Raw genomic sequence first — 23706 nt, 5'->3', positions numbered from 1 at the left:
TGAGAGCACCTGCCACAGTAGTCAATATCCACCTTCTCTACCATGAGCATACTGTGGCTGCAGCAAGTACTATTTACAGGATGCACTGCAGCAACTCGCCAAACCTACTTCAGTAGCACCTCTCAGCCCCTTATTCTCCAACACCAAGGAGGACAGGAGCAGCATTATGGGAACACCATTTCACTCAAAGCCACGCACTATCTTAAAATGGACGTTAACTGCTATTCTTGACACAAGATCAAAATCCTGGAATTCCCTCCCAAACACCATGATAGAAGCACTATTAGCAAAAAGAATGCAGCAGTTTAAGGAGTAGACCCAGGACCATCTTTTCAGGGCAAGTAGGAATAGATAATAACCCGCAGAACAATTCTTTTCTTAAAAGTTGCTCATGCCACTTTTACACGTGTGATTTTTTTTCTATATACTGTACTGTAAAAGCTGGATGTTGCTTCCTGTTTGACATAACAGAAATATAGAAAATAGGTGCAGGAGTAGGCCATTTGGCCCTTCGAGCCTGCACCACCATTCAATATGATCATGGCTGATCATGCAACTTCAGTACCCCATTCCTGCTTTCTCTCCATACTCCTTGATCCCTTTAGACGTAAGGGCCACATCTAACTCCCTTTTGAATATATCTAATGAACTGGCCTCAACAACTTTGTGGTAGAGAATTCCACAGGTTCACAATTCTCTGGGTGAAGAAGTTTCTCCTCATCTCGGTCCTAAATGGCTTACCCTTTACCTTTACACTGTGACCCCTGGTTGTGGACTTCCCCAACATCGGGATCATTCTTCCTGCATCTAACCTGTCCAATCCCGTCAGAATTTTATATGTTTCTATGAGATCCCCTCTCATTCTTTTAAACTCCAATATATTTTGTGATCATTGGTATTTAACAAATGATTTGGTAAATGTTACATGGTCAGGTTTATTTTAAACACAACAAAAAATCAGTTCCACATATAGCTAACAACCTTAACTTTTGTCAAGGTTGTAAAAAGAAAAGTTGATGCTTGAATATTACCTGCAACCCTCGAGTAAGCCAATTTGTTTAGTTTCACTGGTTTCATTCTGATTTTCACCTTTTTTGATGCTGGATTCTGGCTAAAAATAAAAGACAGTGTGTCAAAGTGCTATACTAGCACAGCTGTGCAATAGCAAAACTATTACAAAGGCCATGCCTGGCTGAATCAATCAATCTACCTTAAATGCATCAAAAATGCAATCCAAACATGTACCACATTTTTATACAAAAGATCTCTTTTGCTCTGCATCTCGTTTCTTACAGTGTGTTTACAATTGTAAAGGTCAGATTCATTCTGAAATGAACTGAAATCTAGTCTCCATTTGTCACTATTAGCTGCCCAAATGATGTGTACTGGCTCAGAATCAATGTAAATATTGCATAAATGTTATGTAACTACAAACAGATTAACAAGCAGATTCTCATATACCACTCACTAGTGCCCCTACATTAAAGGTGTTGTTTCGATCCGGTTTGTTCTTGCTTCATTTACTACTTAATTAAAAATGGTAAAACAAAGAAACAGAAAAAAGATAGCATACCTCTTTTACTGCAGAGTTTTTTCTGCGCCAGGAGAACCACCACCCACCAGTCTTTTTTGGCATCTTTTCCTTTACCAACTTATCTATAGTAGCCTAAAATAAATAGGAACATTCACTTTAGGATCAAATAGTAAAAATGTAATAATGAATCCCCCAAAATCAATGCACTATATTTCTTCTCCCTAAATACAGATTATCCTAATCTGATGACACCTCAATATGTTATTAGAACAAGAACTACTACCATTGAGCGGAGTACATTTTAATTTGAAATAATTTGAGATGTTACTACATGTGCTATTTAAGAGCACATTTATATACAAGTTAGGGTCATTTTCTCAAGGAAAAGACATGTTTTTCCAAAAGTGTCACCAGCTACCTTGAGCATTGCGTCTGAAGACACACTATGAAATACTCAATGGTTTATAAAATAGACAGCAACAATACTAGACAACACTTGGTTTTATTGTTCATCCGCATTAAAAATATCTGACCAGTCCACACCTGAAACATCAACTAGATCTTGCTAGATACTGCCTGACCTGCTGAGTGCTTCCAGCATTTTCTGTTTGTTTCCAAATTTCTGTTTGTTTCCAAATTTCTGTAGTTTCTTGTTTAAAATATTGGAACAGGGTTCACAAAGGAGAGGCGGTAAAGAAAGAAAGCTCAGACAATTACACAATTTCCTTCTGCCTTAAAGTTGTATTGAGCTAACTCTTTGCTCAATGGGTAAATGCACAATGATGTATTATTCAGCCATATAGGGGCAGATTTTCCAGTGATTTGCACCCGGGGGGGGGGGGGGGCAGCAATGGCGGCGGTGCATTCTTCTGGGCGGGCAGTCAGCTTCCAGCGCCCCGCCGGGGCTTTCTGGGCCGATTCTGCAGGGCCGCGGAGCACTACCGCCCGGAAGAGTTGAGCTGGTGTGCAACGCCTGTGTTTGCGACACCGGCTCACCTTTTGAGTCCCGCCCGACCCGTACACCTCGCAGTTGCTGGGACCAAACCGCCTGTACAAATACTATACTGGCTGCCGTGAGGTAAGTAATGCCGGCCTCAGGTAAGTGTGATTGTTTATTCTTTTAATTTTTTTTGCAATTTATGTTGTGGTGGTGTGGGCTACGTATTGGGAATGTTTTTGTTGGGTTTGTTTCTCCCCAGGGTGTTCTCAGAGTGCTCCCGGGCCGACTGTTTAGCTTGGGATTTTCGCATGCTCAGCTGCACTCGTGCCTCCCTTAGCGCTCCGCCCCATACTCAGGGCCCAGCTACCCAATTTTGATGACTGAGGTGCTAACTTTACCGCCCCACTGCCATTACCACCCCAAAATCAGCAAAGCCGAAAATTCAGCCCTTTTAAAAGAATTTATCATGTGCTTCATTGCTGAGTTATTCAGAACAAGAAAGCCTCTGATCTATGCTGAATTTGCTGATCTCATCCAATGTAACAGTAATGGTATAACTGGCCTCACTGTTCGAGTAAAGAAGGGGAGAGGGAAAAAGAGAAAAATCAGTCATTGTTCTTGATCACTCGCTAGAGGCCACTGTTGGCACTGCAGATGTGAACACCAGGTGAGGGAAGGAGAGACTGCAATACATGCCACAATCAAATCGCCCACCAATCCTCGCCATCTAAACTCACACACACACAGTAGCCAATTCAGCAGGATGTTGAAGAGTTACTGACAACCAAAGAACCATATTTTAGCAATGGTCACTGTCTTCAGTAGAGGGACACGAAACAATTGTTTTACTTGGGAGACAGTGCACGGGAAAATAGGATATGTGCTTTTACAGTTCAGAAACATTACAACCAATAAGTAGAACCGTGACCAATGATTATTGGAAAAAAATATAATTCACCTTGTAATTTCTAAGTATATTATTATGCACAACCACTTTGCTGAACCAGAACACCTTGCCAAATGTATAATGTGTACCTTGGGCAAGTTCTTCTGAAAAGCTTGAATGCAGAGAATCATGGGAGCAGCGACTGCCCAGTTGTAATACCTATTAAAAAATCCAAAGGTTTATACCAGTATTAAGAAATCTAATTTTATAATATTAATTTACTGCTATAACCTCCAATTTTCAATAATGTCATTGCCAGTTTCACCATTAAAAATATGACAACTATATTCTTTATGAACAAGGACAAATTTTGCTATCATTCCACTTCAAATTAAGTCATAGTGTGAAACACTTCAGACATTTTAATTTGATAATGCCCTACATAAAGCAAGTCATCCACTTCCTGCCAGACAAAGTTTTCCCAGTCTACGTAGTTAGGAAAACAATTCTAAATGCTAGTTCACATCTAAGCTACAGTTGATGAGGCTATTTTTTTATGACATTAAACTAACACTCTCTCAGCAAGATCTGGAATTGGAGGCAGAGGTTTAAGGAACACGTGCTGGAGGCAGAAAAAGCATATTCCAACAGGAAACTGCCATTTTGAATTATTTACATAACTAAACAACCATTTTAAGAAATCAAGCTTTTTTGTGTCGACAATTTGGAAATCAGAATTAGATTATCAGCACCTTGTGATTATTGTGTTCAGAGCATAATGCTGAACATTGTGTTCAGAATGCTACATGTCGTGATGCATGTTTATGGGTTTGCTGGCTTCCATTTAGTGTTACCCAGAAATAGTCCAAAATCCACATACAGATATACAATTAATTAAGTGAAGTATGCAAAAAATTAAGAATCTTCAGAACATAATTAAATATTAGAGAAATGCAATACATGGGAGTGAATAAATCAGGATGGAACAAAGAAAGTTGTTGATAAAAAAACACCTGCATCAATCAGAATAGGTGTACTATTACTAAAACAAAAGCAGGAAGTGCTGGAAATATACAGCAGGTCACTCAGCACCTGCAAAGACAGGTTAATGTTTTAAGTATAATCTTTCTTTTCTCTCAACAATTGATTGACTCTCTGTTTATTGCCAGCATTTTCTGTTTTCTTTTCTGATTTTCACAACTTGAAGAGGTTTTTAAATTTTTATTTCATCAATATTAAATCAGGATAAACACAATGTGCTTATATAAAATTTTCATATTGATCATTTTAACCAATTTTCACACATTTGAGAATTCAACATTTTATGCCAGATTGCGAACTATCATCTTGTGAAAACAGAAATTTAAGCGGCTGTATCATCATACAAATAGCTGCCTCAAACACTCAGTATAACAGTATTGTTGTGGAGTTTATGAACTTACTTTTTATTGATTCCAATAACCAAATTTGGATCATCAATAATTCCAGGATTTTCAACCAGCTCCTGGTATGTGACCATGTGCTGCACAAATTTCTCTGTGGCACAGTTAATAAAGTGTTAATAAACAATCATTTCAAGAGTCTCAGCTGAGAAAGACCATCATGCATGCAAAGAATTTGACATCGACAGCTCACATTCTTAACAGAAAACACAAAGCTAAATGACTAGTCACTTGACCAATTGAGCAGATAATATACACATCGTGCAAAAAATGTCAACCAACATTGTTTCAAGAAACGGAAAAAAATCTTTATGATTTGTTCTTTTGGTGATGCTTGCCCATTTATTGTTGCCCTCCTGTCAGTAAATATATTGGTGGCAAAACATTCCATTCTCACATTCAAATTTAAATTGTGCTTAGGTGGAGGGGAGATGAGGAGAAATTTTGTCGGGATCTGGAACGCTCTACCCTGAAAAAAATGGTGGAAGCTGATTCCAGAAATAATTTTAAAAGGGAGCTGGACAGGTACTTGAAGATGAGGAACTTTCAGGATTACGGACAAAATCCAAATCCTTGGGACTAAGCACCACTGCTCTTTTGGAGAGCCAGCACAGGTGTGACGGGCTGAATGGCCTCCTTCTGTGTTGAATGATTCATTGATGCTAGGTGACTTTATACACTCTCTGGGAACAGTTGAACATTGAATGCACAGTACCTTTGTGAAGTAAATGTATATATATTTTTAAGTATATATTTTACAGACTGAAACCGCAAATGAGTTTGTATACTGTAATTAGTTTTTTCAATTAAATATTCTGTTTAATTAATAAAGGTCAACTATGTTTGTGGCAAAATGAGCTTTCTCTTGGCCCGATCTTTAAATTTTTTCCCCTACAAATGACAAAGAAAAGTTGTGGACCAAGTCATAAGCACTGCCGAATCATCGGCGCATCTCCTGCTGCAGTTCTACACCAGTTAATGAAGGGAGAAAGCTTTCAAACCCGACAGTTTAGAAGACTTTTGTATAAATTTCAGATGAAAAAAGAATTGCACCAATGCAAAACACATTTATATTTGCACTTTTTTTTTAAAAAAAAGTGTAGGTACTTAAATAAAGCAATCAATCAAAATTCAAAAATATTGATTTGAAGTAACAGTTCACACATCATGTTAGCTAAAGGCAACACAAACAATATTTAAGTACCGACATGCAGAAGACAACAAAAACATTTTTAAAAGAGAAATGAAAATAAAAACAATGGCCCCAAGTTTCGTCCCGCGGCGAAAACGGCGCACCTCCGAGCTGGGCGCCTGTTTTTCGCGCCAAAATCTGCGTCTAAAAAAAAGTCCGATAGGAGCTCGATGTCTGCTTGGCGCAGCGCGCTCTTCGCAGCAGGGGGCGGAGCCTAACACTCGCGCCGATTTTCTAAGTAGCAGGGGGCGGGTACAATTAAAATTAGCCTTCGTGGAGCCGGCAACCCTGCGCATGCGCGTGGGAGCGTGCGCGCAGTCTCACACAAACATTGGCACTCGGCCATTTTTAAAAATACTGCAGAAAAAGTGAAGATTTGTTTCTTGGACCCCTGCAAAGGCTTGTAATTTAATTTTTTTGATATTTCTGTGTGTGAGGGAGTGCTTTTAGCAGCACTGCTGAATAAATCACCTGCTGAAATCAGTGAGTTCAGCTTTTCACTGCTAAACTTGCAGCACCGGTGCTGCATTGGTGCATGCAAATTAAGGGCTGTGTGTTTGGAGAAATAAGAGTGCCAATTCAACTTTGCAATGGATCAACGTCCACCAAGAACAAAGATGGCAAACCATTGCATAATACGTGGTGTTGACAATGCAGCACCCATTCTGCAAATTTAAATATAAAATTGTCGATGTGGCTGCCTCTCCCTGTCCAAATGGCCTCAGTCCCCCTCACAGCTCGAAGGCTGCTGCTGTATCTTCGACTGCCGTCGAGCCACTGACGCCGCCCCTAAAGCGTGGCCGAATGGCCTCAAGCACCATAAAGAGCTGCGTGTATCCTGCGTTGATTCTTCGGCTGCCGGCCAGCCACTGATGCCGCTGATATCTCATGGCCGAATGGCCTTGGGTCTGTCCGGTGCTGCTTCTTCGCGGCCAGCCACGAAGAGAATGAAGGCCTGCCTCAAGCACTGCAGCTCAGCTCGAAGCTTGCTGCCGCTGCCATCGAGACACTGACGCCACACCGCTGCCTGTCTCCAACATGAAAGGCCTGCCTGAAGCACTTTCACACAGGTAGGAACATAGTTTATTTAATCTTTTCTTTGCTTATAAATTTTTATTCAGGTTGGATTTATTTGTATAATATTTGTATAAGTATAACTAAGGATTGATTGTAGAATTTAATGACTTCCCTTCCCCCCCCACTTCGTTCCCTACGCCTAATTTGTAACCTACGCCTGATTTTCTAAAGTGTAGACAAGGTTTTTTCGAGCGTACAAAAATCTTCACTTACTCCATTCTAAGTTAGTTTGGAGTAAGTTTTCACTCACGAAACTTTGAAATCAGGCGTAAGTGGCCGGACACGCCCCCTTTTGAAAAAAAATTCTGTTCCAAAGTGAAACTGTTCTAACTGACTAGAACTGGAGCAAACCAAATGTGGAGAATTCCGATTTCTAAGATACTCCGTTCTACACCAGTTGCTCCTAAAAATCAGGAGCAAATCATGTGGAAACTTAGGGCCATAATTCTGAGTGATTAATAACCAGGCAGAACGGTTATCGCATCCAGCGCAATCCAAAATAATATTGGAATTCTCCAAATACAGGCTACAGAAATTAGTGATCAAATAAATGTTGGATAATGATAATTTAAGCCACTGTACTACAGTTCACTGTACCTTGGGAAATCTCATTGTTATCAGTGAGACCACCACACAGAGAGAGATTTACATCGGGCAGTTCGCTAGCTGAATCAGACAGATATTCCGTGCCACTATCTGCAGCTGCACTTCCGACTGATTGTGGAGATTGGGATTCTGAATGTGTACCAGGTTCATTCAACTGCTTGGAACCCAAATCCTGCTCACTGAAAAGGAAGCAGCAGTAATTAAGTCCAGTAGCAAACAAAATAATTAAATTCAATATAGTTATTTTGCTGAAATTACAAATTACACATCAATCAGCAAATTGAAACACAAAGCTTCTCATGGTAATGCTTAGAGTATGGCAATTTGATTACTTGCATCCTATGTCTGTGGCATCAACGTCATGGAAAAGGCAAAAGATGAGAGCCACCATATTATAAATGGGGTGCAATATCTCGCCATCCATCCTGTGATTACCTTTCAAGGGAAACCAAAGCAGCAAACAGCAGACCAAACCTGGACAACCCAGATCCCAGTTATAGTGGTATTAGATTAACTTGCGTTGGTTCTTCACTTTTCATTCTCCAACTAAGTGTCGAAGGGCTGTCAGCTACAAAGCGCTCAGTAATAGAGAACCTCAAAGTTGATATCCATCTCCAAGAAACACATGTAGAATCCTTCTTTGCCAGTATGCTTACAATAAGAGGCTGTGACATTGCTCGTTCAAATCTTCATGGAAAACATGGAAGAGCTACTTATGTGATGTATTTTACTGTTAACGTGGAGACCTTAACAACTTCAGGCTGTACTTTGTTTCACTTTGACATTGTAAAGGTCGGCCAATTTAAAATTGCTGAAGTTTATAAATCTCTTGATGAAGCCTGAAATGCCCACCTTTACCAAAGCTTCAAAATCCATCCATTTATGTTGGGGCCTTCAACAACTAACACATCTCCTGCAGCTAGAGAATCTGACAGACATGGACTGGATCTTGTAGCCTGGGCTTCTATAAATAATCTATATCTCACATGATCTTAAACAGCCAGGCACATTCTTTTATGCATGGTGGAGGCAGGGCTACTTTCTTGACCTCAGCTGATCAGGTCAGCAGTGGCGGGGGGGGGGGGGGGGGAGGGACCACGTTACCAGATTTCTCAAACATCACCGCATCATTCTTACTTGGATAAGTGTGATGATTCCGTAACAACTACCATCCCAAGGTTAAGGTGGAACTACAGAAAAACAGACTGGCAAAAATACTTGAGAGCTGACTGACATGTATATAGTGTGCATACCACATAATACTCCTGTAAAAAAACACTTACCCTCACTTCCTCAAAGCAATCTTCAAAGCAGCCACTAAATCCTTCCCACACGGCTGTCAAAAAGTTTATATACCTTGTTTAGATCGGGAATGTGCAGAACTTCTGAAACAATGGGCCCAAATTTGGCCAGGAGTGGCTGTTTTTTTGGGGGCAACTAGATTTTTCTGGAGTATATTAAAAATCCCCATTGTGCCCATTTAATTTACGCCAGTGTAAGTGAGTTAGTTAGGATTTTTTTTAAGTTTCATTTTTTTTTCCCCAAAAGGGGGCGTTACCAGCCTGTTTTGGCCATTTAAGCCAGTTGGACAGCTAATAGTTGCTCCAAACTAACTTAGGCCAGCGTATGTGGCCACTTGTGGCCCGCACAGAAAACCCTTGCGGAGAGTTAAGAAAGCAGCGCAGGTAAGTACATTCTAAAGCACCAAGCACTAAACAAAGCACAAAAATAAGCATTCAATAATAAAAAATACAAGGAAGCTGAGAGGACCTGCACCTAGCACCAAGACTTACAAAGCACTAAACAAAGCACAAAAAGTAATAAGCAATGAATTAATAAAAAATAGAAGGAACCGTGCACCTAAAGCACCATGACCAAAGTAATAAGCAATCAATCAATCAATAACAAATAAAAAATAGAAGTCCTACCAAAACACAGCCCGGAAAGCAGCGGGCCGCCGATGAGGGAGACCATTCGGCCAGGAATAGGGGCAGCGCGCTTCGGTCCCTCCCACACAGCCTGCAGCGCACACTCAGATTCTGGGGGCGAGGAGCTACTGCACATGCGCGTTAGAATGTGCGCGCGTCCCAGCACTGTTTTCAGCGCCGGGATCTGGCTCCGCCCCCGAATCCAGTGGCCACGCTAGGAGAGGCTGGGGAGCGGCCAAACTCGGCCTGAAGATTTTTGGAGCACTTCAAGGCAGACAAAAGCGGCGCAACCTCTGGTGAGTGCGGCAGAAATCTGTACTGGCCAAATTCTACCCCAGTTTGTGGAATCTGGTGACGTGGAAGATAGCAAACCACTTTATTGACAGTCTCGATGCCTGTTGCAATGTTAGGAAGAAACTACATCAGATATGGACATGACCAGGATTAGCAGAAAAGCATGGTCTCTCATAAGGAAGTTTGGAGCGGAACACAAACTACCACCCATAGGTCAGTGTAAGATATCCCTGAACACCATCACCACATACCTGAATAACATGGCAAACGCCAACTGGGACGAGATCTTTGAAGAATCAGTAAAGTGGAAGTGGCGCAGATGCCAATTGGTCTCACTTCAGAGTGAGGAAGACATCTTTCAGCCATTCTCCACTGAGGAAGTGGAGAGGCCAGGAAAAGCTTGCAGCCTTGACAAGATTTCACCAGAAATGCTACTACACTTTAGAAAGAAGAGCATAAAATGGATGGAAATCTTTATATCCCATGCCATCCAAGCGTGCAAGATGCCCAAGATACGACAGAAAGCTAGGGTGATACCTATACCAAAACCAGGGAAGAACCATTCCCTACCAGCTAGTTACTGCCCTATATCACCTCTGAAATGTGGTTAAAAACCAATGGAGTTGCTAATTCGACAAAGAATTATGCCCAGATTAGTCTAGTTTCTGAAGGGGAACCAGACAGGCTGCAGATGATACAAAAGCACTTGTTATCAAGTTCTTGCTCTTACCACCTATTTATAAAATGGTTTCTAACAGAAGGAGAATACAGGGGCTGTATTTCTTGACGACAGCAGCATATGATATTGTCTGACACACTGGCTTACTGGTCAAGATGTTAATGATATTACCTCGATGGGGTGTTATGGCCACGGAGATGATGCGTCAAGACAGAAAATTTCAGGTGATGTTATGCAATAAGCTGAGCACGTGGAGGATATAGAAGAACAAACTCCTTCAGGGACTGGTTCTTGCTCCAACTCTTTTTAACATGTTTAAAAATGATCTGCCTCCAACAATTTCCAGGCTTTCAAGAGATAGAAGGCTAGAAATTGCCCCCCACCCCAAACGGGGTAGATCATTCTTATTAAATGAATATTCTCCGCCCAAATCCTTGGGGAGGAGAGGGGGATTTTGGCCTCTTAAACTTTTGAAATTTGATGCGGTGGTGTTTGGGACGGCTGAGGAGCGAAAGTGCGTCGGGAGCGGGGCGGAAGGCAGGCGTTAGTTAAAGGGGAGGGTCGCTGCGAGCTCCGCAGACAGTTTAGTGGCGCTCACTGGGCCACCAGGGAGGGCTTCGGCTGGGCCAGCGGTCCGGCACCCAAGAAGGGGTACCAGGCTGCCATAACTGAACCCATGGCCGCCATTGTCGGGCTGATTTCAGAGTCGACCGACAATTAAAATAAAATGGCGGCCATGGTGAAGCGCCCTTCCCTTTAAGGGCAGACATGCCGCCCAGCCACTGGCAGCTTCCCGCCGGGAAAAGCGGTCAGGGGCACCGACCGGCAACCGCTCCACTCCCGCGGGGCAGAAAGGGTTCGCCGTCGGGCGGTTTGGGGTCGGTGCGTGCCCGACGGGGCAGAGCGGAATCTCGTTTCCATCGCCCCTGGCTCGGGAGCAATTTCAGATGAGTCGGCCCATCCGCCTGCCCCCGGTCAGAAAGGCCTTACCGCCCCATTACCGATGGACCTAAAAGAGGGGTGCAATTTCAGTCTCAGAGACTGCAAAAAGATTGAGGACATCTTTAACTGAGATATTGCAGCCGTCAGTGACTGTAGAAAAATGTGCAGACTTAAACCCATTGTGGGGACTGTGTGCAGCTGTGGAGCAGTGGAGGATGGCTGCTCATTTCACGAGGACTTTCCAGACTACACAATGCTAACCCCAAGACTACTGAATGGCTACAGCTTGTACAATTCCTAACTAAAAAAGAAATGGGATAATGGGCTTAATAAATAGGAGGCATAGAGTACATAAGAACATAAAGAACATAAGAAATAGAAACAGAAGTAGGCCACATGGTCCCTCGAGCCTGCTCCGCCATTCAATAAGATCATGGCTGATCTGATCATGGATTCAGCTTCACTTCCCTGCCTGCTCCCCAAGTACAAAAGGAAGTTATGAACCACCTTTATAAAACACTGGTTCAGCCTCAACTGGGGTACTGTGTCCAATTCTGGGCACCGCACTTTAGGAAGGCCTTTGGGAGGGTGCAGAAAAGATTTACGAGAATTATTCCAGGGATGAGGAACTTCAGTTACATGTATAGACGAGAGAAGCTGGGGTTGTTCTTCTTACAGCAGAGAAGGTTGAGAGGAGTCTTGACACAGGTGTTCAAAATCATGAGGGGTCTGGACAGAATAGATAGAGAAACTGTTCCCATTAGTGGAAGGGCCGAGAACCAGAGGAGATAGATTTAAGGTGATTGGCAGAGGAACCAAAGGCGACATTAGGAAAAATGTTTTTACGCAGCAAGTGGTTAGGATCGGGAATGCACTGCCTGAAAGGGTGGAGGAGGAATACTCAAACGTGACATTCAAAAGGCAATTGGATAAGTATCTGGAGGAAAAACAGTTGCAGGACTACGGGGAAAGGGCAGGGGAGTGGGACTAGCTGAAGTGCTCTTGCAGAGAGCCGGCGCAGGCTCGACTGGCCGAATGGCCGCCTTCTGTGCCATCACATGATTCTATGCCCCTCGCCACTTCAAACATTTTTAACTGATAGTTTTTATTTTGCATTTTTCTCCAGTCTTTATTGTACCACTTGTGCATTCAAAAATAATAATTTACGGAAAAGGAATATATACAAGACACAATAACTATATGAAATTTGATGAAACAACAAGACGATTTTCATCATTTGCAACTTCCAACTGCAGACTCAATAAATTCTCCCACTCTATTTCTCTCTGTACTTCATTCACACTCAAACTATGTCAGTATTGCTTTCTCTCTTTTTGTGTCTTTTTTAAGTTCTCCATTTTTGAGCCAATTAGTTCTTCAAAATAAATCTAATGACCTTAGCAGGTGGCAATTTAGAAAACCAAGAGGCCAATGCCGATCTGGTCGACTAAATTGTCACCACACTATGGGCTCAATTTTGCCCCACCTCTTTTTTCGGCGCACTTACTGGAGATGCGCCGCTTTTCTCCGTTCAGAAGTGCGGCGAAAAAATTCCTCCCCACTTTGGCCGCTGTCCGGCCTCCTCCCTGTGGTCGCGCAGCATGGCCAGTCGAGTCGGGGGTAGAGCCAGCGTCCTGCGCCGAAAACAGTGCTGGGACGTCTGCACATGTGCAGTGGAGTGTCCACGCATGCGCAGTAGCTCCTCGCCCCCAGCCTCTCCGTGTCTTGCTGCAGCCGCTGTGTGGGGGACCCGATGCCGTGAGTACGGGTAGTTGATTTGAAGCTTTAATCATCTAGAAATCGCACTGGGAGGCCACTCGGCCAGGGCTCGGAACAGCTGGGCAGGGGAACTGATAGAAATCATCCAGGCAGGAGCACCATCAGTTTTCCTGCCCACCCGTTCCTAGCCCTGGCCGAGTGGCCTCCCGGTGCGATCAATAACGCGGTAAGTGTTGGGTCTCACCACTAGCGATTAACAAGAGCAATCGAGGCCACGCCACTCAGTCTCAACTCGCCATGACCCCACAGAACAGCCCCTGCACTCGCTCAACCAGCGATGATTCGAATAAGCTTAAGTCCCCCTCCTCTTCCCCTCCCCCCACCACCTTTTAATCTCTTTAAACGGTGCCATTGTTTGGAGCAGCTCTGAATGCCGTTCTGTATCCTGGTCCTTGCCTCACAGTCTGAGAGTGAGTGGATTTTAAAAAATTTTTTTATTAACGCATTCTCCTGTCTCTGGTTGAGTTAGCTGCGCCTTACAGTTTCTGCACTTGAGTTGATGTTCAGTATGTAGATAGCCATATCTCTGCATCTGACACTGCTATAACCAGCCTCTTTTTTTTTTCCTGTTCCTGTTGTTCCCCCCCACCCACCAGGGCAGTGGGAACTGAGAAGTGATATTCCATCTCCTCCAACATCCAACTCTTAGAAATCGCATCGGGAGGCATCGAGCAACTATTTGTTTGCAATGATTATACTGGATCGATGGCACCAGGCAGCCACTCGGCCAGGGCTAGGAGCGGGTGGGCAGGAGAACTGAAAGGGCTCCTGTCTGGATAATTTCTCAGTTCTCCTGCCCACCCGCTCCTAGCCCTGGCCAAGTGGCCTCCTGGTGCCATCGATCCAGTATAATCATTGCAAACAAATAGTTGCTCAACTTAGTTGAGTGATTAGGGCAATTTAATTCAACTATCTTTTACTTCTTTTATTTTTGTAGTTTAAGCTGCCATGAATGCTTCTGTTGTATAGTAAATTAACTTTGCAAAGTTTGTCATATGATGTCCTGTATAGCGGTTTGATCCTATTCAAATTCTTTAGTCATTAAGTTTCTTTATTAGTGACCAAATTAAATTTTAATCTTTTGAAACTCACAGGAGAACTGATAGAAATCATCCAGGCAGGAGCACCATCAGTTCTGCTGGCCTCCCACCCCTATCCCAGGCCTCCGATGTACCTACCTGCGCTGATTTCTTAACTCTCCGCAAGGATTTTCTGAAGTGGCCTGATACCCTGGCCTAAGTAGATTTGGAGTAACTATTAGCTGGCCAAAGTTGCCTAAATGGCCAGAACTGCCATAGGTGGCTGGTAACGCCCCCTTTTGAGAAAAAAAAACTAAACTAAAAAAAATTGTAACTCACTTACACTGGTGCAAATTGAATGTGCAAAATGGGGATTTTTAAGTTACGGCAGAAAAACCAGTCACTCCAAAAAAAAAACAGAACTACTCCTGGCCAAAATTGAGCCCTATAAATCAAAAGTATATGCATTAAAATTAATTTGTCCAAAAACAAATTAGGTTCAATTTTTCAAAATCTAAAATCTACTGTGGGTAGTTTAGTAACACCACAAATTCTAGGACATCGCCTTTCAGTTTCTTCTAACCATCCGGGGTTACTCCTGACTGCCATAGATTCCAACCCTTTGAGTTTCATACTTCACATTTTTCCACTTATTTTTATACCTGTTGTCCTCTACATTTGATCTCCTCTTGAATCTGCCCTCTCTCTTTAGCCTGCTTTAATCCATTTCCTCTTAGCCTCTTATTACAACCACCAGTAAGAAACTGGGGCCTGACGTTTAACACATTGTGCCGAAAATTCTGGCCTCAGTGCGCACGGTCCCAGCGAGGCTTCGCAAAAGCCGGTTTTTGAGGCGCGGTTCGCATGTGCCGAAAACCAGCTTTTCCGATCTGTCAAGATTTCTCTAGACAGATCTTCCGTATCCCCGGGAGGAGGACATTCACGCAGGAGAGATTGGGCTATTTGCCCATCTCATGTCCTTCTAACTTTTACGCCTGGTAAAAGCAGGCGTTTAGCTTACTTTTACCAGCGTAAGAGTTTTAAAACATATAAAAATTTAATTTAATCATATATTTTTATGTTTAAAAACCCTGTCCATTAAGGCAAGTTTATTTCAAACCCTGTTAAAATACATTGCAAAAACTTCCAAAAAATATTTTATTTTTCTAAAACATTTAATTAACTTTAATTTCAATTAATTTTAAATGTACAAGGTGTTTTTTTTATTTATTTTGTGTTTCTTGTATTAGGAGGGTTTTCTCATAAAAACGGAGTTTCCATTAGTATCAATGAGAATACTGCATGGCGATTGGCGGTTCAGGCCCACGTGACTCTAGCATTTTCATATGTACAAGGAAGTCCGCTCCTCGTACACCACGCATGGAATAAAAGCCTCCGACCGGAATCGAAGGCGCCTCCATAACCACCAGGTATTTTCGCAAAATATTTTCGGGTCGGAGGCATTCGTCCAAAGGAAACCTCCAACTGGAATTTTCCCTCCATGTTTAGGACCTCATAGCTCATCCTATTGTTCTTTACACAACACACTGCCAATCAGAGTAGCCCCAAGTAATCAGATTACACAACGCCATATCAGTATCATTTTGTTTTAGTCAACACATTTGGAAAGAACTACGCACAAGTAAATTTTACCTTCCAAAAATACCTTCTGTCCCTACAACATTAAACATAAGAAAGCATGCCACAGTCAAATGATCATCAAATAAAAAATTCCTGTGCAGAGCTGCCTTTAAGGATAAAAGTAACAGAGTAAATGAATATACTGCTATTATCGGACTGCTGAATCCTTTTATCTGTACATTTTGATCACAGTACCTCTTTGGGAAATACAGAGCCGCAATATTAGGATCCAACTTTTGTAGGTCATCCAAATAGATATCACAAGGACCCAGATGTTGGCTTCTTTTAGGTCCACCTATCCCAGAACACAAAGAATGTAATATTAGCATTCACTTATATTCTTTGCATCTGACACTTAAAAAAAAAAAGAAATATGAAAAGCAGTAATTCTGACAAAAGCTTATTGAACTGAAACGTTAACTATTTCTCTCTCCACAGATGCTGCCTGACCTGATGAGCATTTCCAGCATTTTCTGTTTTTATTTCATGATTGTTGTAATCCAGTCTCAGAATCCAACATGTATTTGCTTGAAAAATAGTTACACATGTCAGTTTAGAACATTGAAATTGGATAATCTTCAGTATTGAAGTTTGAAATACAACAGCTGCCTATTTATCTGCTCGTATATACAGATAGAAACTTTCTGGGACTCGTTTAAAATAATGAATAAATTACATCAATTCAAAACTCATTACTTTGTCCCAAACTCCATTTTTAAAGTCATCTTAAAAAGGATCTACCAAATGCAAAGAGCTATTTTATTTGAGTGCAGTCAGTTCATGTGGTATCAGTCTTCATTCCAACCAAGAACTCTGAACAGTTTGAGTGCAGACTTACTGAACGGGTTCAGCTTTCTGCTCCAAGTTAGGATCCTAGGAGTACCGTACCTCATAACTTCATTTGTTTGTAGTTGACAGGGTCTCAGCTGAAGCCACCGTCTCAACTATTGGCATATTACCCAAGACTTCAATCTGTGTCTTATTACCAATTTCCAGAAACAGGAGTTGCAATTATAGACAGAGTTCAGGAATGAAAATGATAAGTGAATAAAATTAAGATTCCCAAAAAACCAAGAAACTTCTGAAGGAAATTAAATCTTCTACCTGCAGTTTTCCTTCCAAATTTGTTGACTCGGACAAAGAAAATAAGTGGGCTGATACAATCAGGATCTCTGAAGCATTTTGTAAATGAGATCGATGGGGGTGGGAAAGAGAAAGACAGGGATAAGAATGGAGTCAACAGGAAGGCCGAGACACATATTGGTCGATGCAATCATGCAAGTGTATCCAATATCCACCCTCAATTACAGGCTGCTAGTTCACAACAGAAGTTGAAAGGAATGCACAAGACACATAAAGACAGAGGAATATGCCCCAAGATCTGTACTGGGGTCAGAATGTATAGTCAGAAAACAGTCAGGAAACATGCTTGCTTTTCTTACTTCCTATGTCTCATTAAAATAAACCAGGGCATAATGTACTGTGCAGTATTACTGCACTGTTTGCCAACAATAATATTCTGTTATCTTTCACCACTTCTTACTCTGCACCAGATTAACTTGAAAATCTTATTGAATATATAACTAGAAGTCTGGTCAGTTCTAGTTCAAAATTAAAAGGAGTGGAGATAACCTATTGAGCTACAGTACCATGCCAATATTCTACCCAACATTTATATAAAACTATTTTGATGGTTTCTGATGAGACAACATATGAGCATACTGCACCTCAAAGTAGTAAGACAGATAGTTGTATCTTTTATTCTTAAAACACAGATTTCAACCTGTCCACTGAAAGGAGTTTCCTGCTTGGGCGGGGTGGGGGCTAAGAGATTGCAAGCCAACTCGTGCTTCTCAAGGAACTGGGGGAAGATTACCTAGCTGCATTTGTCTGTTACAAAATGGCACGTAACACAAGGATGCCTACAAACAGGGGAAAGAAAATTAAAATGAAATAAACGTACATATCTGTAGTACTCTTCACATACAGAAGGATGTCTCCGGGTGGACAATTAATGGATTTTGAGCAGGAGGGAGGAAGGAAAGAGCGCTAAAGCACTGTCCAAGAGTTGGGTCTTAGAATGCTTTTGAAGTTAGGAAGAGGTAACAAAGTGTAAATGCTGAGGGGAGGGGGTTCCACAGGGCTGGTGTATAATGGCTGAAAGAGTGGCTGAAAGAGTGGCTGCTACTGGTGGAGAGGAGACAGCCAATTATTTGATGATAACATGAAGCTGCTATTGAGTAACAGCACAAAAGGACAGACCAAATAAAAGCTTTTTGAATTTGTGGCTGCGTACAGCACTCTCAAAAAGTACGTACATTTATAAGTACCTTTAACATAGTGAAAAGTCCCACAGTTAAGTGACCCTAACCATACTAGTTACATTCAATATGGTGTCAAAACCAAGTGGCATAAGGGGTGGTCTAACACTGCACCATTCCCGATCAGTACCTTACCATCGTTTATCATCTGCTTTACTGCGATGCAAAAGTGGCAACATAATACGTCCAAAGTTACAGCCTTTATTGTGGGTTCTTTATTTCTCCCCGATGTGTCATATTGCTAAATAAAACTACTACAGGTATCTCTTAAATACCCTCTTCAGGTCGGCTGAGTCCATTATCAGCCTATCATCATGGTTTGTACATCAATAGGGTTAGGCCAGGTTAATAACCAATCATTACAACCATACTCCAGACCTGCAAAGTATCCATAAAGAGCACCGCAGGAGATCCAATATTGTCTGCCGAAAAAAATTACCATTTTACATGACTGAATAAATAATGGTTGGGAGTATGTTGCACATTTGGGAGGTCTGGATGACAATCTAAAATGTGGCATGAAACTTGAACCATTTACAGTCTTCTGAATCTTGATTTTGTCAAACAACTTTGAACATATTTCTAAATATGATTTTCAATATGATATATTTTCAAATTTTTTCTTTTGGAATTTAGTCATTACAATTTTGAATCTTATTTTGCAGTGACTACACTTCAAAAAGTATTTCATTGGCTGTAAAACACAGACCTTTGGTGGTCGTGAAAGGCGCCATATAAATGCAAGTCTTTCTTTCTTTAGGTACAGCCAAGCCTTTTATGAAACTCTAAAATGATAGGAGGAACAGTTAAGGCCGCTGCTCAAGTCCTCCCTATAGGAATCTATGCAATTGTAGCTACTTCCTTCTAACTGTAGCAAAGATCGACAAGAATCAGTAAATTGCAAGAACGAGGAACATTGACTGGTTTGCTTTCTTTCACTTAAATGATTATCCTGTATCTATAACTCGTGTTTGACAGATACACACAAGACTCCAACAACTTGGCATCTAGCTGGTCAACTGCTCTGTGAAGAAGTGTTGTGCCTAAGGGCACCAATGAAATTAAAGTTTATATCATGAAACTCAAAAAATTGATTTTTTTTTAATTCACACATATTTTGCATACTTTGTATGCAAGAGAATTTATAGTAGTTTAAGCTGAAATCAGAAAACGGAGTAATTTGAACAATGATAAACCAATAATGATTTTACAATGCACAACACACGCCTAGTTTTTCCATCCATCCCTTGTCCCATTTCCGCTCCCCTCTCTTGAATGCGCCAGCTCTCGCTGGGTTATGGTTGTACAAGTGCCAGCAGCTTTCTGGTAATTTGATCAGTCAGCATGCATCAGTCTGAACAGTGAGTGTGACAGGCTGTTTGGCTGTGGAATGCCTTATACCCTTACCCAATTCTGTTCTCACCCAATGTCCACACACCTTCCAGCAAGGGTCACTGGATAGCGGTTAGAAGTAGGAATTCTCTTCCCAAGCCCATGGAAGATGAGGCCAATTGTAGCTGAAACCACCTAATTCAGCACAGACCAAAAATCAAACCTGGTACCTTTGCTTACAAGGCCATCAGAGAAGCTCTTCCCAGCTCTCACTATACAGTCTTACCTCATTTTCATTGTTGCATTGCTACTTGGAAGGTTCCAATTGATACTGGGTCAACTGCCATCAGTTACATAGAAGTTACACTATAAAACCAGGACAGCCATCCCAACCAGTCTATGGGCCCAAATTTGGCCAGGAGCTGCTCTTTTTTTGGGAGCAACTTGATTTTTCTGGAGTATCTTAAAAATCCCCATTTTGCACATTCAATTTGCGCCAGTGTAAGGATTTTTTTAGTTTTGTTTCGTTTCGTTCAAAAGGGGGCGTTACCAGCCACCTCCGCCCATTTTGGCCATTTGCACAGCTAATAGTTGCTCCAAACTAACTTAGGCCAGCGTATGTGGCCACTTGTGGCCGCACAGAAAACCCTTGCAGAGTTAAGAAATCAGCGCAGGTAGATATTTAATGACTTGACTAAAGAATGTGAATAGGATCAAACAGCTATTCAGGACATATGAAACATCGCAAAGTTAATTTACTATACAACAGAAGCATTCATGGAAGCTTAAACTACAAAAATAAAAGAAGTAAAGAGACAAAACATATTTACATAATTTTTTCAAAATATCCAAATTAAAAAATAGAAGTACCTCCTGCTCGTAATTCTTATGTTCTTGTGTAGGAAAGTATTAAGGATTAAGGACAGTCTTGAGTAAGCTCATTAAAATTACTGGCTACACAGTTCTCACCTCCCCCCCCCAGTATAATAATAATAATCCTCCTCCTCCTCCTCCTCCTCCTCCTCCTCCTCCCCCCCCCCCCAATCAAAACTCTCCTCACTAAACAAAGCACAATCATCAATAATAAATAAAAAATAAAACTCAAGTCCTTCCTCGGCCCGGGAAGCCAGCGAGCTGGCTGGTACGGGAAGCCACTCGGTCTGGGATAGGGGCAGGACATCGGGTCCCACGCTGCAGAGGAGCTACTGCGCATGCGCGAAACCTCCAGTGCGCATGCATTGAACTGCCAGCACTCAAGTGCAGGGCCCTAGCTCCGCCCCCTAATTGAATTGCCACGCTGCGCCAAGCCCCAGGAGAGGCGACAGAGCGGCCAGAATCCGGGAACAACTTTTTAGCGGCATTTTTATCCTAGGAAGTTGGCGCATCTCATGTGAGTGCACCGAAAAAACGGGTGGGCCAAATTTGGGTCCAAAGTCCTTGTTTACCTCCACTTGAGCAAATGTGGCTGCAAAGTTCTGTGATACAGATTTTCATGCAAAGGGAGAAAGTGTGTTTTAAAACAAAGCAAAAAAAATGCATATTAAGACAGGAAAGCGTCGTAGCAGTTCAGGCTTTCTCCCAACACTTTGTGTTCACGCAGAAACACCGCTTCCTTATGCAGACTTATGAACCAAAACCTGCTCTCTTGCACATGCAGCGTGTGGGGTAATGTGCCACTGAATTAATAATTACCTGTAAATCATGGTATCAATTAGGGAGATCACTTGGAATGTCCAGTCCGTGCTCCTTTTTTTTCTCAAAAAAGGTGGAAGATACCAAGCTGTCACACCAATGTGTACAAGCTAAAACTAACAGTCAGATTAATTTACATGTAGAATAATACAGAAGCAGAGAGACACAAGATTCAGAGAGTACACTATTCACTCCACAAGGGTTGAAATATTCTTTTTAGAATGTACATCTTACACTCCTGGATAATCAACATAACTATCAGACAAAACATATCCAATGTTGGTATGTGGGTTATGCAAATTTCCACGCCTCCCACAAGGTCAGATCTCCAGTGAGAATCAAGGAATGCGAGAGCTTTTGATAAGATTCCAAAACTTCTACAACACAATTGGACAATTGCTCAAAAGCAGCTCTCACACCTCATCCAGGTTTTGCATGTTGGCTCAAATTTTTGTCACGTATAATTTAATTAGCACTTAAGGTCAAAGACTTTGTACCCTGACAAGTTTACAAACTAAAATAAAAACAGAAAGTGCTGGAAATCTCGGCAGGTCAGGCAGCATCTGTAGAGAGAAACAGCGTTAACGTTTAGTCACAGACCTGAAACGTCAACTCTGTTTCTCTCCACAGATGCTGATTGACCTGCTGAGATCGCCAGCACTTTGTTTATTATTTCAGAGTACAGCATCCGCAGTATTTTGCTTTTGTTTTAAGTTTACAAACCACCTGGGCAGAGTCTCACTGACAACTAAACTTCAGTCTCCATTATCAAGTTTGGCAAGGAAGACAGCTTCCATTTTAATTCTAGCTATTTTAAAGTACTGTTTGAACTACAACGACAAAAACTTAATTTTCAGCACAATTTTAAAACTCCTCCAGCTCTCCGAGAACTTTATGTTCCTTCAACTCTGGCCTCCTGAGAATCCCCACTCCCTACGCCCACCGCTGATGGTTGTGTCTTCACCTGCCTCGGCCCCAAGCTCTGGAATTCCCTCCCTAAACCTCATCGGCTCTCTCTCCTCCTTGAAGACCCTCCTTAAAACGTACCTCTTAAACCAAGCTTTTAGTCAACCTTCGAATACCTCCTTCTTTGGCTCAAAGTGTCAAATTTTGAATATGCTTCTGGGATGTTTTCTACATTAAAGTTTCTATATAAATGCAAGTTGCTGCTGTTAGAGCTGTTGAAAAATGATGCACCTTTATTAGGTTATTCACGATCTTGCATAAATGTTGACAGTGAAATATTTTTGTTTTTATTTGTGGTAGTATTTTATCATTACAGCAAAATCAAACATCAATATTATAACTGTGAATGTAATATAGCTCTAAATATATTATGCTCCTCAAAATAAATGATATGAATCACTAATATGCTTTCTGCATTTTTAGTGATAGGGACAATGTATAAACTGTACACGAGCATATATTTCTAGAAAAGGGATCCATAACTTATTAAAAAACCTATAAATGCCACAGCAAAAAGTTATGTTTGTATTTACCTTTCTTTTTATCTGTTTCTTCTGTTTTTACACTGGCATCTAGGCACGGTGTCTGCTGCGCTGGATCATTACTGCTTTCTAAAGTAGGTAGGCTTTCATTTTCTGGCTCAGTTTCTGGCTGAGCAGTGGACTGAAAGACTTCAACATCCTGCTCTTCTGCTGTACACGTTTCAGTAATTTCCGATAGTGCTGTCTGGGTTGCAATATTTGTTCCTAAAGTCTCCATCACAACATCTGTTTGTTCCGACCAAGAGGTGTCTTGCAGAAAAGTTGGCTGTGTTGCGGATGGAGCAGTCTGTTCTATGGAGGTTTCAAGCAATGCAGGACTTCTTTGGGTTCGAGGCTGAGGCTTGAAAACGGTTATGGTATTGTTGATTTCAGAGGAATCGCAATCAGTTACATCTGTTGCACTGTCCATGATGACTCGGAAATGTGTATGCTCAGAAGGAGTAATGGTAACTACTCTTGGCTGCTCAGACTTTTCCATTTTACTGACCTGTAAGACGAAAGCCATTTCTTCACATAGCTATTAAGTTGTGATTTGGAACATTTTTCACTATAAACGCATTGAAATAGCAGTGAACAACTTTTAACATTTGCGAAACAAAAATAAGAGAAATGCTTTATAAGTATTAAAAATGTTTTACACTAAATCAATACAACTCAATATGTCATCAGTAAAGATAAAACCCTTTTGCTGGAAATATACTGTCAGTGATCTACATTATAAAGTGTTCGGAAATCTAAAACTTTCTAAAGAGTGAAGTTAGATTATTGGACAGGATTTGAAAACATTTATGCTAACATAATTAGCCAATTTAAAAACACTCAAAGCTCAGAGAAAAATGGATAATAAAAAAAATCATCAACTAGCAAGTCTTCCTTGGTGTTGTTTATCTATAG

At 41.5% G+C, this 23706-nt stretch overlaps 1 protein-coding gene across 3 annotated transcripts in view; it reads right to left on the bottom strand.

The window, feature by feature from the left end:
• The window catches only part of LOC139277585 (phosphatidate phosphatase LPIN2-like), a 102804-nt gene that overhangs the window by 23504 nt on the left and 55594 nt on the right, over positions 1-23706 (bottom strand). For all 3 annotated transcript variants that reach the window (XR_011596113.1, XM_070896257.1, XM_070896258.1), the window contains 7 exons: positions 22804-23299; positions 16155-16254; positions 7669-7856; positions 4803-4896; positions 3510-3579; positions 1574-1666; positions 1032-1111 (listed from right to left, as the gene is read on the bottom strand). Coding sequence is in view for 2 of the 3 variants with exons in the window: in XM_070896257.1 (XP_070752358.1) it covers positions 1032-1111; positions 1574-1666; positions 3510-3579; positions 4803-4896; positions 7669-7856; positions 16155-16254; positions 22804-23299 (1121 nt within the window). In the remaining variant the exon portion in view is untranslated. The remainder of the gene's footprint in view (positions 1-1031; positions 1112-1573; positions 1667-3509; positions 3580-4802; positions 4897-7668; positions 7857-16154; positions 16255-22803; positions 23300-23706) is intronic.

This window comes from Pristiophorus japonicus, chromosome 12 (genome assembly GCF_044704955.1).
Source record: "Pristiophorus japonicus isolate sPriJap1 chromosome 12, sPriJap1.hap1, whole genome shotgun sequence".
NCBI classification, from domain to species: domain Eukaryota; kingdom Metazoa; phylum Chordata; class Chondrichthyes; family Pristiophoridae; genus Pristiophorus; species Pristiophorus japonicus.
The sequence above is the reverse complement of the archived record's forward strand: the minus strand, read 5'-3'. Positions and strand labels throughout refer to the sequence as shown.